This window comes from Typopeltis vanoorti, chromosome 24 (assembly GCF_054136105.1).
Source record: "Typopeltis vanoorti isolate ZY-2024b chromosome 24, IOZ_Tvanoo_1.0, whole genome shotgun sequence".
In the NCBI taxonomy this organism is placed as follows: domain Eukaryota; kingdom Metazoa; phylum Arthropoda; class Arachnida; order Uropygi; family Thelyphonidae; genus Typopeltis; species Typopeltis vanoorti.
In genome coordinates this window covers 46,631,715-46,653,004 of record NC_143572.1, presented here as the reverse complement: position 1 = coordinate 46,653,004, position 21,290 = coordinate 46,631,715, and the positions used below count along the sequence as shown (strand labels likewise).

The 21,290-nt window shown below is 33.6% G+C and overlaps 1 protein-coding gene across 1 annotated transcript in view; it reads right to left on the bottom strand.

Annotated features, from left to right (window-relative positions):
* Positions 1 to 21,290, bottom strand: part of Gpdh1 (Glycerol-3-phosphate dehydrogenase 1) — a 98,999-nt gene that overhangs the window by 55,753 nt on the left and 21,956 nt on the right. Inside the window, exons 4-5 of the mRNA XM_090414081.1 lie at positions 20,579 to 20,719; positions 14,423 to 14,564 (exon numbers count right to left, since the gene is read on the bottom strand). Coding sequence (XP_090270207.1) covers positions 14,423 to 14,564; positions 20,579 to 20,719 — 283 coding nt within the window. The remainder of the gene's footprint in view (positions 1 to 14,422; positions 14,565 to 20,578; positions 20,720 to 21,290) is intronic.

Here is a 21,290-nt window from a genome sequence, read left to right as displayed (position 1 = left end):
AGAGATCCCACCCGGCGAGCTCACAATAAAATCAATGATCTAATAAAAAAGATACCCAATTAGGCTGAAGAACTAAAAAGAACTCTACAATCAAAACACCCATTAGTTCCAAGAATATATGGTGTTCCAAAAATACCCAAGATAGGTATTCCTTTAAGACCGATAGTGGATGGAAGCGCCTCTCCGACCTCGAATCTGGCAAATCATCTCATCAACATGATTTTACCACACATAGGAAAAACAACATCTTTCATTAAGAAAAGTGCACATTTTATTGAGAAGGTAAAGGATATATGCATAGAACCATCAGACATCTTAGCAAGTTTGGATGTAACAACCTGTTTACAAATGTTCCTAGGGATGAAACAGTGAATCTCCTTGAGGACCTCTTTCCTCCAGACGTCATAGAACTTTATAAACACTGCATAAAAAATACTTTTTTCCATGTATCAAAATAAATTTTGGGAACAAAAAGAAGGACTGGCTATAGGGTCCCCCCTCTCCCCAGCTTCAGCAAACCTATATATGGAACATTTTAAAAATTATGCTTTAAACAATTATCATAAAAAAACAAAAATTTGGTTACGCTATGTAGACGATATTTTCATCATATGGCCAGGAAAAACAGAGGAACTAACAGCTTACAAAGATTATCTGAATAATATACACAACAACAACAACATAAAATTTACTTTAGAACAAGAACATAAAAAACTTCCCTTTTTTGATATCCTAATAGAAGTGAATGAAAAAGATAATAAATTATCCTTCTCCATCTATAGAAAACCCACCAACACAGGAAGATTTCTTAATGCGGCCTCACACCACCATCACTTGCAAAAAATAAGTTTAATTAAAACCTTCAGGGACAGAGCTTATATTTCCAGCACAGAAAAACAGAGAATTTCAATATTTAACACAGATCCTCAAAAAAATCATTATGAAGCTAAGACAATAAAAAGAATCCTCAACACATCTCCTACAAGCATCTCACAAAAGCAAGATTTCAAGAACGCAATCACGCTTCCATACATCAAGAATGTTGCAGACAAAATGGCCAAATTACTAAACAACCATAACATCAAAGTGGCTTTTCTACCGCTGGAAAAAATTTCAAAATTTCAACATTCCCCAAAACCTCCACACCATCCTTTAAAAAAACCAAGTATATATAAAATTCATTGTTCCTGTGGCATCTGTTATGTAGGATAGACGGGAAGATCAGGGGAAATTTGCATGAACGAACACCAAAAAGACGTACAAAAAAGAAGAGAGCACAGCACAAATCAGGCCTAGCATACCATACAACTTCCACTGGCCATAATGTACTCTGGCAAAAAACAAACATGTCTAACATTGAAAAAAATTGTTACATACGGAAATTTAAGGAAGCTGCAAACATGCTTAGACTTCCAACGCAGTGTAACAAAAACCAGGGCCTAATTCTACACCAAGTTTAGTCAGCATTGATAAAAAATATACCCAAGTCAGACTTCGGACAATGTGAACGTGAACAACAGAACGTGGCAGCATCCAGCATTGCACTGAATCTAAATTCGGATATTCAATTTAATAACAGCAAGACAGTCACAACTATATATAATGAATTATTTTGAGTAATTTCTCATTTCTTGAGTTTAAACTTTTAGTTACCTTTGACCCCTGAAGATGTAAGTCAAACGACTTATGAATCTTGTTGGGTTTGTGGGTTTGTTTTTTATTTTCATTTAGCTTAATAAACATGTGGTCCAATTACCGGAATCTTTCTTATGAAGGCACCATCATTTTTGCCAGAGAACCAGGGCAAACAGCAAAAAGTCAGCTATTGGAACATATCCTGAAACACATACCCCAACTCAACACCAACAGAGTCCAAGATTGGTAATATCAACATAAGAAGCCTGAATGGCAAAGAAAAGGAAATGACTGAGGAATAGGATAAGTACCAGATAGACATAGTAGGGGTGACTGAAACAAAAAAGTAAAAAACCAGTGAGATCTTCCTAAGCAATAAATACAAAATTTTATATTCAGGCAATAACAATAAGGGAAAAGAAGGAGTAGCTATAGTATTCAACACTAAATACGAAGAAAATATTTTTGAATGGCAGGCAATATCGAGTAGAGTGATGTAGGCAAATACCAGAATGGGGAACTGGACAACGAGACTTATCTGCACCTATGGTTCCACAGAAGGTTCCACTATGGTAGAAGTGGAGTAATTTTTTTGAGGCTTTAGAGAAAGCAACTGACGCAATGAAAAAGAAAAAGTTGATCCTTGTTGGAGATCTAAATAGTAGAGCAAAATGACTATCAGACATATAAAAATTTTTCAGAAAACATGGAGAAAAGAGAAAAGCTAATAATAATGACAAATATCTGTTGGATTTCTGTTCAGGAGATGGACTGGTTATTACTAACACAATGTTCCAACATAAAAATGTGCATAAATTCACATGGAGAGAAGAGGCAAGGAATATGAAAAATCTCATTGACTATGTTATTGCTGACAGTGATGTTTTCTCACTGCAGAATACTAGAGTGTACAGAGGATTTGAAATTGGAAGTGATCACCATTTAATCTTGAGCAGGATAAAATTAACTTTCATACTGAAAAGAATAACATGTAAGAAAGTTTTAAAGTGAATAAAAGTTAAATAGCTCTCAGATATGAACATTAGACTACAAAACAAACAAACATTATTCAAGAAAAAAATAAATAAGTTTGAGAACAAGAACCAAACCTTGGAGATTCAGTGGCAAGCCCTGAAGAAAAGATTGATTCAGCCAGAGAAGCATGTGGTGAGGTTGTCTGCAAGGACAGAAAAATCAGAACTCCATGATGGGCACATGAATTAAAGAGGCAGTGAAGGAAAAGAAGAAAGCATATCAAAACTTCATGGTGAATAAGTCAGACTGTTCTCTTAGGGAATATAGGACAAATGTAAGAAAGTTAAACACTGTGTAAAACTAGCTAAACAAAAGTCATGGGAAGACTTTAGTAAGAACATAGAAAATAAATATCAAGAAGGTGGCAAGATATTCTTGAGATTGTTGAGAAAGCTCAGAAAATGAGGAAAGAGTATTCTAAAAAGAATCAGAGATGATAATGGTACATAAAAATTGTAGAAAAAGATATCCTTGATGTATGGAGTAATTACTTTGAAAAACTGCTAAATGAAACAAATAGTATTAACACATTGGTAAAAAACATTGACCAGACATGCAATCAAGAATACATATCCATACTAGAAGTAGAAAAGACACCAAAAGCCTTAAATGTGGAAATGTAGCTGGAGTAGATGATATTCGACCAGAAATGCTCAAGTATGGAGATATAAAAGTCTTACAGTGATTGCATTGCACAGTTCAAAAGGCCTGGACAGAGGGACGAATTTCAGATGACTGGAGTAGAGCTCTCATGGAACCAATATATAAAATGGGAAATAAAACTGAATGCGAGAATTAGAGAGGGTATTTTCCTATGTATGTTCCTTGTAAGATTTATGCACGTATACTTGAGAAACGGTTGAGAAGGATTGTGGATGAGAAGCTTGGTGAAGAACAAGCTGGATTCAGGCCACATAGAGGCTGTCCGGATCAGATTTTCACTTTATGACAAAAAATAGTTGAGAAATCATGGAAATATAACAAAGATCTGTACTTAAGTTTTGTAGATCTGGAAAAAGGTATATGATAAAGTGCCAAAAGAAAAGCTATTCAAAATGCTACGGTTATAAGGTGTCAATGGGGCATCAAACAATACTTTCTTTGAGTTGTAAATCAGCAGTTAGAGCTGAAGGAAGCACAGGAAGATCATTTGATGTTACGTCTGGTGTCAGACAAGGATGTACATTATCATCATCAAATTCCTCATATATACCCTCAAGGGGGAAGATGATTTGATGTTAAATCTGGTGTCAGACAAGGATGTACATTATCATCATCAAATTCCTGACATATACCCTCAAGGGGATGTACAGGATATGATAGTACTACATGAAAAATTTACATCATTACTAACTTCCTATTTACAATTTTCCTAAAAATCAGTCTGTTACTTCTCAAGGCTCCAACATTATCAGATCTTATATTTTTATCATCTAAGGCACTTTGTGCTATATCAATCCACCTAAATCTTAGTCTTCCTCTGGGGTCATTTTCCTGCCAACCTGAAAACACTTGTTTTGCTAATCTTTCCTCACCCATTCTATTTAAGTGTCCTTAAATTAGCTAATGCATTCCTGGATGCTGACAATGTCGTTCTTTCCTAATATCCTCATTTTTAATATGATATTTCCATTGATGCCAACTGTTAATGTCTCTAATCTTTCTCAGGACTCTCATATCTGCAGTCTCTAGTCTTTGGTCAAGTGTTTTACTTCTGACCCAGCTCTCAGATCCATAAGTTAAAGCTGGTTTGAACAGTGTCATGTATACAGCTAATTTAGTGTTCCAACTAATTTCTCTCTTGTTCCATATGAATTTATTCAATTGACTTCCTACCATACCAGCTTTGTTGATTCTGTTGTCTATTTCCATATTTAATTTACCATCTTCACTAAAAATCGTGCCTAAGTAGCTGAAATGTTTTACTTGTTCCACAGGTTCCCCATTCAAAAGACAGTTGACATTTTCAACGATTCAACCTATTTTCATTGTCTTTTTATTGCTGACCATCATACCATATCTATTACAACAGTTATTCAATTTAGTCAGAGAATCTTGCATTTGTAGCGGATTTATTTAGAAGTATAACATTGTCCTCATAAAGCAGAGCTGACATTAACATCTCCAATTCTGATATCATGTTTAATACCACTTTCCTTTATAATGTGATCCATATAGATAATGAATAACAGAGGGGATAATGTACATCCTTGTCTGACACCAGATTTAACATTAAACCATCTTCCTGTACTTCCTTCAATTCTAACTGCTGACTTACAACTCAAATAAAGACTAAGTATTGCTTGAGATAATGCCCCATTGACACCATATAACTGTAGTGTATTGAATAGTTTCTTTCTTAGCACCTTGTCATATGCCTTTTCCAGATCAACAAAACTTAAATAAAAAGATCTTTGTTATATTCCTATGCTTTCAACTATTTTTCATAAAGTGAAGATCTGATCCTGACAGCCTCTATTTGGCCTGAATACGGCTTGTTTTTCACCAACTTTTCTTCCACAATTCTTCTCAACTCTTTCTCAAGTATATTTGCATAGATCTTGCCAGAAACACTCAGTAGGGAAATACCTCTGTAATTCTCACATTCAGTTTTATTTCCTTTTCTGTATATGAGTACTATTAGAGCTCTACTCCAATCATCAGGAATTCGTCCCTCTGTCCAGGCCTTCTGAACTATGCAGTGCAGCCACTGTAAGACTTTTATACCACCATACATCAGCATTTCTGGTCGATTATCATCTAGCACTGCTGCCTTTCCACATTTCAAGCCTTTGATGGCTTTTTCTACTTCAAGTATGGATATGTATTCCTGACTGCATGCCTGGTCAGTGTTTTTTTACCACTGTGCTGTCATCACTGCTTGTTTCATTTAGCAGTTTTTCAAAGTAATTACTCCATAATTCAAGGATATCTCTTTCTCCATTTTCATGTCACCTTTATCATCTCTAACTCCTTTTACAGCACTCATTCCTTCATTTCTAAGCTTCTTTAACAACCTCGAGAATATCTTACCACCTTCTTGATATTTATTTTCTATGTTCTTACCAAAGTCCTCTCATGACTTTTGTTTAGCTAGTTTTACACAGTGTTTAGCTTTCTTACATTTGTCTCTGTATTCTCTAAGAGCACAAGCCGACTTATTTGCCAGGAACTTTTGATATGCTTTCTTCTTTTCCTTCACTGCCTCTTTAACTTCCTGTGTCCACCATGGAGTTTTGATTTTTCTATCCTTGCAGACAACCTCACCACATGCCTCTCTGGCTGAATCAATCAGAGTTTTCTTCAAGGTTTGCCACTGAATCTCTGAGGTTTAGTTCCTGTTCTCAAACTCTTTCATTTTTTTCTTCAATAATCTTTGTGTATTTTAGTGTACAGTTCACATCTGAGAGCTGCTCAACTTTTATTCGCTTTAAAACTTTCTTACATGTTATTCTTTTCAATATGAAATTCAATTTTATCCTGCTCAAGACTAAATAGTGATCACTTCCAATTTCAAATCCTTTGTACACTCTAGTGTCCTGCACCATGGAGAAAACCACTATCAACAATAACATAGTCAATGAGACTTTTCTTATTCCTTGCCTCTTCTCTCCATGTGAATTTGTGCACATTTTTATGTTGGAGCATGATGTTAGTAATAACCAGTCCATGTCCTGAGTAGAAATCCAACAGGTATTTGCCATTATTATTAACTTTGCTCTTTTCTCCAAATTTTCCCAATATATTTTTGTATGTATGACAATCATTTCCTTCTCTGCTATTTAGGTCACCAAAAAGGACCAACTTTTCCTTTTTCATTGTGTCAATTGCTTTCTCTAAAGCAGCAAAAAATTCCTCCACTTCTACCTTAGTAGAACCTTCTGTGGGACCATAGGCACAAATAAGTCTCATTGTCCAATTTCCCATTCTGATATTTGCCTTACATTATCCCCCTCTGTTATTATCTACATGGATCCCATTACGAAAGAAAGCAGTATTAAACCTGATATCAAAATTGGAGATGTTAATCTCAGCTCTTTACTTTATGCAAATGATATACTTTTAAATCTGCAAGTACCAGTCTGGTACAAGTTTGCAATCAGACTGGTACAAGTCTGCAAGATCCCCCAACTAATTGAATAATTGTTGTAATAGATTTGTTATGAAGGTCAGCAATAATAACAAATGAAAGACAATGAAAATAGGCAGAAACATTGAAAATATCAACTCGTTGTGAATTGAGAACCTATAGGACAAGTAAAATATTTTGGCTACCTAGGTACAATTTTTAGTGAAGATGGTAAATTAAATACGAAAATAGACAACAGAATCAAGAAAGCCAGTATGGTAGGAAGTCAACTGAATAAATTTATATGGAATAAGAGAGAAATTAGTCAAAATACTAAATTAGCTATATACAAGATAGTGTTTAAACCAATTTTAAGGTATGGATCTGAGAACTGGGTTAGAAATAAAACACTTACAGATTAATCACAGATATGAGCGTTCCTGAGAAAGATTAGGGGTATGAATAAATGGTATCAATGATAATAACATATTAAAAATGGGGATATTAAGAAAGAAATTGACATTGTTAGCATTCTGAAATGTGTTAGATGATCTAATCTCAGGTGGTATGGTCACTTAAACAGAATGGAAGAGGAAAGATAAGCAAAATAAGTGTTTTCCAGGTTGGCAGGAAAAAAAAAACAGAGAAAGACCAAGATGTAGGTGGATTGATACAGCAAAAAGGTGCCTTAGAAGACAGAATAGGATCTGATAATGTTGAAGTCTTGATAGGTATCAGATTCATTTGGAGGAAAATGGTACATAAGGAGTTAGTAATGATATAAGTTCATATAGTACTATCATATCCTGTACACTCCTTGAGGGTATGTGTCATTAATTTGATGATGAAAGGTAAATTTATATAAAATATCCATAAACAATTTAATAGACAAGAAGGACGAACTACATTTTTTCCTGTATGTGAAAAAACTTCATGACACCAGCCAAATGTGGACATAAATTATATTACACAAAAAATGTGTTATAAATTTCATACAAATTAAATTGCGATACGTTTTTGACAAAAGTTACAAATTTCCTAAGGACATAGTTATGGAATTAATTTACAGTGCTTACAGAAAACCATGAGGAGTGACATTTCAGTATTAAATATATCTACCTCAAACTACAATGCAGATCTCACAATGTCATACCATCTTAGCACCAAGTAATTCAGGGGTTCTTGAGGCAAACTGGTCTGCTTCTCCTTGAGAGAAAGGATAAGGCCTTGTTTGTTTTCTGGAGGGGAATTTTGAGCAGCAAAGCGCCCCCCCCCCCCCCTATTGAGTTCCAAACATGTCTATGGGTTGAGACCCAAGAGCATGCTACTCGATTCAATTAATATCCTTGGTCACCAGAAGTATTGCTATACCACATTGTACATGTACAATGTGGCATAGCAATGTCATCCATAAAAATGAATTCTTTGCCTACAGCACCATGGAACAATCAAACATGTTGATGAAACTCATTGCAGTATCATTCATTAGTCATAGTCTCTTTTTCTTGTAGCTCAATGTGTCCATTAATAATGCCTCCCCACACCATGACTCCCTCAAGAACATTCTCGTGATGGTGAGCAGTATCACTTTCATGCCAGATCAAGTGTCACCTAGAACCAGAGGAAAGACTAAAACAACTCTCATCTGTAAAGAGTACATTAGTCCATTGGTGTCATGTCCAAATTTTATGGATACAACACCATGCTCTATGATGAGATGTGAATAAAGAGATGCAGACTACAGGCCTTCGGGTATATAGGCCTACTTGTCGCAGATGTCTTATCACAGTTTCTAGAGATATCCACATACCTGTACTTCAATGAAGCCAGCTTGCAAGCTGACCTGTTATGGTGCATTAATTATGTTTTGCTGATATAACCAAAAATCTGTCTTCATGCTCCGTGGTAGAGGAGGGCAACCTCTTAACAGATGTTTGAAACACATTCCACTGGTTTGAAATGCTGCCCAGAGCCTGGATACAACACAATGTGAGATTCCAAACACTTTGGCAATATCAGTAATTCTGCAACTTTTTCAAGCTTTCCAATAATTTTTCCCCACTGACATCCAGATGATGTCTATGAGACATTATAAGACATTCAAGTTTGAGACTTTATTCCTTCACAAAAAAAGAACTTCCTTCAAACACAATTCGCTTAGCACAACCTATTGCCTTTCATCATGTTTAGTGCTACCACATGATCCCTCTGCATGCAATTCCAAAATTTGAATGCGTAACTGCTTTTTGCTCAAAATCAACTATACAAATTGCCAGAAGCTATTCAAATGAATTTATGGTTGCAATCTTAAGAAATAGTGTTCATCTCCTTAGGTTTCGGACACTAGTGTAATAAAATTCATGAAAACAAAATAGGGTAGGTAGCAGTCAAAGTGGAGCCAGATTCGCTTTCTACGATGCACTCAGTTACATGATCTAGTCTTTAGATAATTGTATTTTTTAAATAACAGTAATGAAAAGCATTTTTGTTATGTAAAATTTTCAAGCATTTAATCACACTAAGCTAATTCATGTTGTGAGCTGTGAAAATAAGCTTAGGACAATACTATATTACAATTGCATACCAACTGAAGGTGTTGGAAGAATAAGATTTATAGATGTATGACAGTATTTAATTAGATTGCACCAATTTTAATTTTTGTGTTTTTATAATTACCAGTTCATTTTTTACATGAAATTATATTGTGAGAAAAGCACAATTTTTTTAAAAATAATTTCTATTACATATGTTGTGCTTACTGTATATACATGTAATGTTAATATTGCACTAAATGACCAGCAACTATAATTTAATTGAAATGTATTCATGATATTAAAAACAATAAACACTCGTTTTCTTACACTTTCAAGTATGCAAAATCTAGTATTTTCAAGTAAAGCACTGTAACTATAACATGTAATGGTGGCTCATTTTTCTTGCTTCATAACTAAAATGGAAACTGAAAGTGTGATGCATAGTGAAACATTCATGCAGTAAAAAGAAAGCTATAATACTGCTGTGTTATGGAAATTTCTAGAACACAATGGTGGATATTTAAGAAGTATTTCACATAGAAAGAAAAATGTTTAAAAGTTATAAATTTTTATATTACGTCGATGATGACAGGGCCTGTTGGGAAGACATGACAATTGTTTTTTTAATGACTGTTTTTTTTTAGTCTTTCATACAGAAAGAAAAATAAAAGTTCTGAACCGCAAATTTAGGAGATAAAAGGATGGAAAAAACTGAAGATGATTAGTTTACACTATGACTTTTAGAGGAAACTGCTGACTAAAATTGGAAGTGTTTTTGTGATTTTTCAAATGAGAATGCTGTACTGTTGGAATTAAGGATTTCAATCCATAAGTTTTATTTCCAATTCTCAGGAAATAAACTTTGCTAGCAGCCACTGTGATCAAATAACTTGCAATGAATGAGATAATGCTTTACAACTTAAAAAAATAAATATAAGTTATGCAAAGAAAATAATATATTCAGAATGAATTTAGAACAAGGCTGAAAATTCACTCGCCACTTGTCTCCTGATCACTCTCCTATGGCAAGTGGATTTCTGGAGCCCTGTACATTATAAAGAAAAATGGCATTACAATTGATATCAAAATGAGATATTCCACTCACCTCTTCATGTTATGTAGATGTTATACTCATATAAATCCAGGTACAAGTGCACAGGATTCCTTAACTGAGTCGAAAACCTGCTGTAACAAATTTGGCATGAAAATCAGCAATAAAAACACTGTGAAAATAGATGAATACTGTAGAACGAGTAAAGCATTCCAGCTAAAAGCATTCTGAAATACTTTTTTGTCAGATTGTAAATTAAATATAGAAAGAGACAAGAGAATAAGAGCAAAGCTGGTATGGCAGGAAGCCAAATGAATAAAAAAAAATCACACCAAAATATTTTGAATTATATACGACGACTTTTTTGTTCCAAAACTGACATTGCTTACTCATGTTATTATACCGACAAGAATATCTGTATTAATTTTTTACACTTTAATATATATTTGTGTGCTTAAGAACTGAAAGAGGACCTTCACATAGCCTTTTAAGGAACAAATAGAACCGACTGAACTAATGTCTAATCCTCATCTTCTTATGGTGCACCCCATTAGTAGGCATCTATCAAGATACTGAATGAACGACAATGAAATGGCAATTTCAGATTTAGCACTAAATTGTATTTTTATTAATTTTTTAAAATTTATTTTTTAATAATAATTTTTAAAAAATGTATTAAAATTGTATTAAACCATAATACAAAATGATGATGGTACAACATGACAGAACTTCATTCAGACAAGCATCCTGGTTAAACAAGGCTTCTGTTGTTTTCATCAGAGAACTAGAGCAAACATCAAAAAGTGGGCTGCTGAAGTTAATCAAACTCAACATCAGCAGAGTACATGATTACCACCATCAACATAAACCTCAATGGAAGAAAACTGGAATTAGCAGAGGAATTGGATAAGCACAAGAATGACATAATAGGTGTCATTCTCATGAATTATCCTGTGACACCTATTATGAATGACATAATAGATGTCATTCATAATAGGTATTACTGAAACAAAGAAGACAATAACAGGTGATATCTTTCTAAGCAACAAATACAAGATGTTATATTCAGGCAATAACAATCAAGGAAAAGAAGGAGGAGTGGCTATAGTATTCAATAGTAAATATGAGGATAATCTTCTTATCCTCCTCATATTTGATTTGAAATAGGAAGTGGTCAGCAATTAGTTTTGAGCAGGATAAAAATTGAATGGCAGGCAACAATATAAAGTAGTGATGTGGGCAAATATCAGAATGGTGAACTGGAAAAAGACTTATTCATGCCTATAGTCCCACAGAGGGTTCTACTAAGGAAGGAATGGAGAAATTTTTTGAGTCACTAAAAAAAGCTGACAAAGAAAAAGATGGTCCTTGTGGAAATCTGAACAGCAGAGTAGGAAATTAATACTACACATTGAAATGTTTTGAGAAAATCTGGAAAAAGAAGAAAACTAAGAATAATGGACAAGTCATTACCAATACCATGTTCCAACATAAAAATGTGTACATTTCACATAAAGAGAATGCACAAGTCTCACTGACTACATTCTTTTTGATAGTGATATCCTCATGTTGATTATACAAGAGCATAGTAGCTGGGATTTGAAATAGGAAGTGATCAACACTTAGTTTTGAACAAGATAAAAATTGAGCTAGTTGTCATATTTACTCTTCAACAGGTTGAAAGTTAAGAGTCCTGCTATTGGACATGGATGTTTGTGATTGTCTTTAGGTGGGAGATGAATTTCATTTCCCAGTTTGAGACTATTGCCCCACTTACTGGAGGCCTGAAGTGACTTGAAAATGTTCTTTGTTCATCAAAATGTTCATCCAGTTCAGAAACCCTGCCTATAAAGCAGGGTTTCTGAACAATGTTAAAAATAAATAAAAAATACAAAAATAATATATAAACTTAATAAAATAGGGGGAAAAAATCTTAGCCCACCCATGGTAAATTATATCATAAACTTACAAAAACGTATCGTGGGTGGGAGCCACACAAATAACACAGCTTTCTGAGAACTGCAGACTCAAATATGCAAATATTATTCAAAAAAAGAAAAGAAAAGAAAGAAAGTTTAAAGACAAGCATCAGACCTTGCAGACTCAGTGGCACACTCTGAAGTAAACATTGACTCATTCAGAGAAGGAAGCATGTAGTACAGTCCTCGACAATACACAAATTCACCTGCAGAGAAGAATAAGAAATCTCACTGATGGTATTATTGTTGATAGCACTATTTTCACTGTGTGCTGGTTCAGCACTCCAGAGTATATACTGAAATTTATCATCATTTAGTTCGAGCAGGATAAAACTGAATATCATATTGAAAAAGAGAAGTGTGTAAGAAAGTTTTAAAACAAATCAAAGTTGAGCAGCTTTCAGGGGTGAACTATGGACTCAAATACACAAGCATCACGGAAAATATGAGTTTTTAAAACAAGAACCTTGCTGAACTTGCAGATGCAGAAATGAATCTGCAAGGTTTAGGCTAAATAGAGGTTAAGATCAAATTTCTACTTCAAGACTGTTTAGAAATCATGGGAATATAACCAAGATCTGTATTTAAGTTTTGTAGATTTGAAAATGGCATTCAAGAAGAAAAGCTGTCCAAAATGCTATAGTTATATGATATAATAATGGGCATTATATCAATACACAGTATATTTGAGCTGTTAGAATTGAATTAGGTATACGAAGATGGTTTGGCATTAAATTATGTGTGAGACAAGGCTGCACATTATCTCCAGTGTTTTTCATAATCTATATGGATCATATTATAAAGGATAGTGGTATTAAACCCTATATTAAAATTGGAGCTGTTAATATCAACTCTAATTTTATACAGATGATGTTATAAACCCAGTACAAATCTGTAGGATTCCCTGACTAAATTGTATAACTGCTATAATAAATTTGGTATGAAAATCAGCAATAAAAACACAAAGAAAGTAGGCAGAAGCACTGAAAACATCAACTGCATCCTGAATTGAGAACCCATAGAACATAAAAACATATCAGCTATTTAGGAACAATTCTTAGTGAAGATGGCAAAATACATATGGAAATAAACAGAATTAGCAAAGCTGGTATAATAGGAAGTCAACTGAATAAATTTATATGGAATAAGAGAAATTAGTCAAGAGGCTAAACTAGTTGTATACAAGGCAATGTTCAAACAAATTTTATAGTATGGATTTGAAAGCTGGTTTAGAAATAAAACACTTGATCAAAGATTGGAGACTGACATATATGAGAGTTCTGAGAAAGATTAGGTAAGTGAACAGATGGAATCAATGAAAGTATCACATGAAAAATGAAGATATCAGGAAAGAACTAAATGCTAACTTGACATTGTTAGCATTCAGGAATGTTTCAATGAAGATGAAGCTCTGGGTGCATTGATACAGTAAAAAGTTCCTTAGAAGACAGGAATGTAAGATCAGATAATACTGGAGTCTTGACATATAACATCAATTTGGAACAGCAAGTTATGATGCACCTTTTTCTCACTGACCGATAAATATATTTCTTTAAATACTGGTTTATACACAGGGTTAAATATTAACCATAGCATTAAGAAAAACTTATAAACTTGACTATATCCAGGAATAAACACACAACTATATCTTTCAGACTTATGATATAATTGTGGTATTCCAGCTAGATTAACATCTGACTGGTGAGTTAGTACAAAATTTAAGTCCTGGATATGAGAATATCTAGGACTTCCTGACAGATAACAGATATATTTGGAGAAAAACTGTTTAGAGGAAATAATGATGTAAGCTTTTCATGTAGTACTATCATAATATCCAGTATACCCCCCCCCCCAAGAGTATAATATTGTACAATTGTGCAAATTCCTGATATTTCAAATTATACATCAGGAATTCAATGATGATTAAAGCTTATATCCCAAAGCAGTAAAGGCAACTACTTCAATTTGGGAATTCATAGGAATTAGTTTTCTGAAATCTTTGAATTCCTAATAAATAAATATCTTAAGTCTCCTACAACTCCTAATTTTAAATTAAGATTATGTTTCATTTGTAATTGTACAGCACCAAATTACAAAATAAGTACTAGAAGAAACATACCAATAGTTGCTTCACAAAATTTTTTTTCAGCTACTTCTCCAGCTAGGTTTGCTCCCATAAGTACGCATACTGGTATTTTCAACTCATTTTCAATTACTTCTGATATTAATTGCACATCTCCATTTGGGCAAATATCAAATCCCTAAGCAAAGATATTTAAATACCTAGTTGTTAATGTTAACAGAAAAACATTTTAAGTCTATGATAATACAAATTCATTATCAGATCAGATGCTAACAATACAAGTTATCCTACCAAAAGTTACATGACATGTAACTGCAGGAAAATAAATATATGCAACTATACAATATCTAAATTGTTTTGCCTATAAAAGAAATCAGAAATTCGCCTGGAAGTAAATTTCAATCTTGTATGCTGAAGGATGAATATACTGAAAGCTAAATGTCACTTTGGTAACATGTCTGTGAATAATGAAAAAAATGAAAGTTCACAAGCAACTGTACAACATGGTTCTATTTGCCTATTGTAAACGTTGTTGTCTGCTGTTGTATTGTAAACACCTGTTGGCTGTTGTGCCTTTGTAATACTCTTGATTGTTCACTATTATTACTAGTTTCTGTTTCTATCTTATGTGCCCTTTAGTTGCTATCTCAATCTACAACATATAACGTAATTCACTCACTCGTACAAAGTTTACTCTACCTTCTGCTTCCTGTCATATGCCTAAGAGTACTGAAAATTTATTTGTTTAGACTGTGCCACCAGTATTCTTTTCTAGGCATAAGACTTGATAATATGGCCAGCAGATCTCTCTCTAACATAAATTCCTTCCAATTAATTATGAAATGGTCCACTTGCACTTATTATCGTTTCTAATATCCTAATTGTTTCCCCACTTACAGGCCCGAGTTTATTTGGAAACAGTGCATTGTAAATCAAAGATCAGGTGGTACTCTAGTGACATATATTAAACACATTTATTTACACTAAGATAAAATTACACCAACTGTACGATAGGGAGATTACTCCTTCTACCTATCTGTTAAAGCTAAACGTTAAAATTTCCTATTTAATTCTTGGCAATTATACAACATAAAATATTCTTTCACTTTCCTGCTTACTAAATAAAATTCTTATCTATTCATAAGGAAATTAATTTTCTATACTATACTAAGCTATTACAAATATGTACTTCAATTACTAACAAGCCAATAAAAAACTTACACATAGACACTGTTTATTCTTAGCACCTTATATTTAGCAGTCCACTATAAATGGTTCTCCTAGATTACATAAACAATAGAACATATAAAAGGAACAAACTCACATGAGCTCTGGCATCTTTGTCGCACACTTATTCAAGGTTCCGTTCTAGTCCTAAACTTTTCTTCCATCTCAGGCTTTGGATTTCTTCCTACAGTATCTCGTATCACCGGCGTCTCATCAGGAATGTTGCAGGGTCTGAAACACAGATTTCCGGCACTCATGGGCTTGGGCGAGGGGAATCCAACGTATGGAGTATAAGCATTCTTCTCCGGTACAGAAGTCCACTCCTCAGTCAATAGCTCTCGGCAGCCTTCCGCTGCTAAGTCATAGCTTTAGACGACTTCCTGGACTCCAGTGGACTGCCATCCTTCTCTTCTCTGCCTCCATCCAACTTGACCTAGCCGAAAAGTCGTGTCCTTGATAGACGATTGCGATATTCTCGTCGACGTCTTTTATCTCCCCTTCTTCGGAACCTTGCGTGAAGGGTTGAGATCCCCCCCCGAAGAATTCGGCGCGACTCCTTGATCCCTTACTAACACTGACTATTTCTTTCTTCTCTAAGTGCACTCCTAAAATCCGTTTTGTCAGACAGCGGAACTTTGTCTGATCCGTACTGACCCTTTTAACATTGGCCTTGAAGATGATCACATACAGAGCTCGTAAACAAAAATTTCTTATTCACTTAGTCAGAACAATAATATAAAGTTTCTGGTGGCAAAGCATTACTCTTGTTTTTACTAAATTTGGACGTTCTTTGTTTACAAAGTTTGAGCAAATTAATTCCCAACGGATTATTTACATAGGCTTTTAGCATTCTTTATACAGAGATATAAAAGGTTATTTTTATAACACAATCATTTGAGATGTGACCTCTGTAAAAGTCGATGTAAAGCACTTGTAAAATTCTAAACTACATCGAATTTTACACAACACCGAACTCAAGAAATAGTGAAATAAGGCTAAAATATGGCATAACAGGAGTCAATGCTTCTTGAGATGGCTGATTACTCTTCTCGGTATCAGACCCTATAGGGAATGTGTTTGGGGATGCGAGTATCTAAAAGCAATTTCTAAATGTTTTCTGCACAGCAAGCCACATGATATGAATTTTCATAGCAGTACAGCCTGCAAGAATATATGTCACTGAATGATAGTGACCAAGGCACCTTGAAATCAAAACTGTGAAATAGGCCTATGGAGCAACAAGTCACTACACAGCAAACGACTTAGGTGTTGTCGATTATTCATATTAGTACTTCATGATATAAATAACACCAAGAGATGAAAAAATAAATTAATTTATCGAACTTACTAATATTTTGCTGGTTTTCTACCCAGCATCATCAGAGCACAAATTATAACTGTGATAAGCATACAAGCACTATACTAAAACATAAAAAAAAATTAAATTTGCAACTGACACAGAACCAATACCCTAACAAGGTGCTCTCTATGGATCAGTTAACCATATAGTTAATTTGGAGTCAGGCTATCTAGTCTCATAATGACTATCTCCCAGATCTTTGGCAAATTAATGAAACCATACTTGAGGTTGGAGGAGAGTGCTTCATAGCAGATGCCGATTCTAAACATAGTCCTTAAGATCTATAGCGACTTCTGTGTAAAACTGATGTTTTCTTCCATTTTATCCTATGGAAAGGAGTATTCTGAGCAAGGTCTGCTAGTTCCCACTTGTCATAAGGATGATCATGGGTGTAATTTTTGTATTCTTCAAGGAAAATGCTAACTGATCTACCAGTCTATCCAAAGTAGGCCAAACTGCAGGCACTAGAAATTTTATACATTCCAGGATGTGCAAGAGGTTGGTGAAGTTGATCTTTAGAAATGCAGATGAAGGTAGCTAGCAGAATAAGTGGTTTAAAAAGGACATAGAGATCATATTTGAAGAGAACTTCAGCTATCTTTTCTGATGTGCTCTTAATATAATGGGATTGAAATAGTTTTGCTGTGATCCTGTGTGTTGGTTGTAGGAGGAATGGGATTTGCTATTTTATAAGATGAAAATCTCATTTCTAAGAGAAAAAACCCCCAAACACTTTTGACTGAAAGCAGAGAATTCACTTTCAGCTGAAGTCTTATAAGAGTTCCTTGCATCCTAAAATTCATCCAAGTCATCTCAAACAAATGTCAAACATGACTGCACCACAGAGGTACTACTTAAAAAAAATACAAAAAATTAAAAAAGATCGAGAAAGAGTGAAACAAGCTACTTCACCTCATCAACCATCTTGCTAAGGTAAAAACAGTAGAGTTGACTCTCCATAGCAAGCACTACTGTAACATACTTGCCCACCAGTGGCGGCTCGTGACTTGAAATCATGGGGGTGCTGCAACTTTTGAAATATACATACACACTGTAAATACAGTGTACTTACAGTGTGTATTGGATAATTTACATTGGATAAAATATCAAAATTATGGTAAAAATTTAAAAAATAATTAATCATGAAAAAATATTGTTTATTATCAATAAAATTATACAGTTTAGTATAATTCAAAATTACTTAAAAATTCTGAGGTCATAATTGTCAATAACCCCAATAATGTTCTAAAATAAAAACTATAACAAATGTTATGTCTTTAATTGTAATGTCTAAATCTTTAAAGAGACTGAGTAAACACGATAAGCACTACGAACACTACTACTGGTGCAAATTGCATATAAACAACAGTGGAACTGCGCGACAGACAGTGCTGCATTATGCTAATAGCTCGCATCTCACTATGACGTGCATATACTTGCGCTCGTAGCAATATGACACTGTGATAAACACAGTCCTGCTAGCGTCCTTCGCCCTCCTGAGTGCTACAAGATGAATGTTTATTATTTTTTATACAAAATAAGATAATTGTATAGGGTTGTTGATGATAAAATTAAATATTACAAGCAAATATAAATAAATTAATAAATATATTTATATATCAAGAAAAATTGGAGATGCTGCAGTTCCGCAGTGCCTATGCACGAGCCGCCCCTGTTGTCCACTATAACAAACTACTGAAAAGTCCTGATCAAAGCACCATAAGTACAATGTCATGCTATGCCAGAAGAAATTCACTATAGCATATGCACTATAACCAACTATTTGTTAGGAGAATACAGTAGTTCCCCCTTATCCATGGGTGATATGTTCGAAGATCCCCCACCCCCCCAGTGGATGCCTGAAACCACAGATAGTACTGAACTCTATGTGTACTATGTTTTTTCCTATAAATTTTAATTTAAAAATTAGGCATAGTAAGAGATTAACAAAAAATAACTAATAATAAAATAGAATAATTATCGTATAGCAATATACAATATAATAAAACTCTCGTAAACTCCCATGTTAACTAAATGACTGTTGGAAAGGAAAGAGTAACTTGTGAAATGGAAAAATTCAAATTGTACTAATGAGTCCCAATTTTCTTTGGTTGTGCTGTTATAACTAAAAAAGGTAAGAAATTGCATGATATGCAAATTTTGAAATTTTAGGTGTATTCAATTCCTTCCAGTTTTAACCCTCAGTGACTAACTCATAGTGCATTAATACTATGGGTGAACTTCATGATATGGACACAATGCTGATGATGGTTTGAATGAATACATTTCGGAAGACTACCAGTCAGTGGAACAATAATCACAAATGGAATTTGGGAATAGAATGTTGAGGCAAAAATTCAGTTCTTTAATATTCAAATGCACTTGCACACTTTGAGTAATAGTTAAAAAAGCATCACAGGCTTATTACACAATAATATCACTCAAAAAATACAAGTGTACTGATTTTTGCCTAGACATTATTTTTGGATTTTTAACCTAATTGTTACTTAGGTAGAGTGATTACTTGTATCTTCAGAATCCACACTTGTTCTCTGTTCTCATTTTGTGATGGTGAAGAATTAATTTCCTGGAAAAGAACACTGACATCACAATAATATGTAACCACCTCAAATTTGGCTAAAATATTTGTTGTATTTTCAGCAGTACTAAAAGCTCAATATTTTAAACCAAAGAGCAGATGTTTTCACTGTTATAAAGACAATGCTGTGAGACAAATAGCTTCTCTATTTTTTATTTTATTTATTTATTTTTTTGCAAAAACCTTAGTTGAGAAATCTGCAAAAACAACAAGAGCAAAGAATGAATTACTGTGCACAAATATTAACAAAAGTTAAAAGCTGTCACTCACCCTTAGCAGTAAAGAAATACTACACTAAGATACTGCCATGCAATATCCTAAATACTGTAATGCAGGTATTGCATCTCTACTTTTAAAAATGTTCAAGTTTCGTTGCCTGATGAAAAGATGCTGCCAAAAGGAATATTTTTGTTTCTTACTAGGCATGAAGCTTATTCTAAAGATGCATTCCTTTGTAACATTGTTTTTCACCATCCCTCTCTCAAATTAAACTGACAATTTGCAATTATTTGATTAGTACAACTGAATACATGCATATGTTAATAACTGTTTCAAATAACTCAAACAATGCTGATCTTGTTGGCCAAGTGGACTGTCTAATTTCCAACTACAAACTCTGGGTTCAAATTTCACTACAGAATGTATTTTTTAGATAGCAGATGAGTTTTAATACTTAGTGAGACCTGTTTATTGGAGTCCTGAAGTGGCTTAAAAAAAAGCACCATGGTCAACATAGGTGTATATACTATAGATTTGTAATCTTTCATGCATTAGCAAGAAATTAGACTATCATAAAAAATCTGAAACAATAGTTTACTTTTTCTAGAAAGAAAAGCTTAATTGTAATGTTAAGAGTTAAAAGATTTCATAAATGATGACCAGCCTGAGTTTATTTACTATTATTTATAATTTTAAACACAATTAAGCAAAAAAGTAAAGAAGAATAAAACTAACATATTATTTTGAATATCTTTACCTAATGATGCTTTAAATTTAAAATACATACCTTTATAAGTGATACAGCTACTGCTGTAGATTTGACTTTACCTACTAGTGGCTTGCATGCATTCCCAACAAATTTATGAGGTAAAACAAAGATAAGAAGATCAGCATCTTTGGCTGTCTCAAATACATCTGTAACTGCAACCTATTTAAGCATAATAAGAATAGAAAGCCAATTATAAGTACATAATTTTAAAAAAAATTAAAGTATTGAAAACGTTCCCTAGATAATACATGAAAATGATACCTGCATCCAAATAATTTATTAGACAGCATATAATAAAATTTCTGAGCTAGTCAAAATACTGGTTTCATTATACTAACCAAGAACTGTAAAAAAAATTCATAAAGAAAGCAATTGTGTGAATTAGATAACCAACTTCTCTGTGCTCTGTGTTTCTGGCTGCTTTTGACTGTCATTTCAATGTATACAAATTAGTTAATCTCTTGTCACTAGTTCACCTTATTCACCCTATCATTTTCTCTTTCAAATTGCTGACTTTAATAAGAGGTTTTTTGATGGCATCACTCAATTTTAAAATCTGTATAATCTTAATAAACTGGAATAACAAATAGCTAAAAACATAAAATTAAAATTTCAGTAAAAACTGTTTCTACTTAATTTCACTTTCCAATTTTAAGAAATAAAAGCATTATTTCAGTATTATATACAGAAGAAACTATTTCTATAATTTTATCCAACAGCATGTAACCTA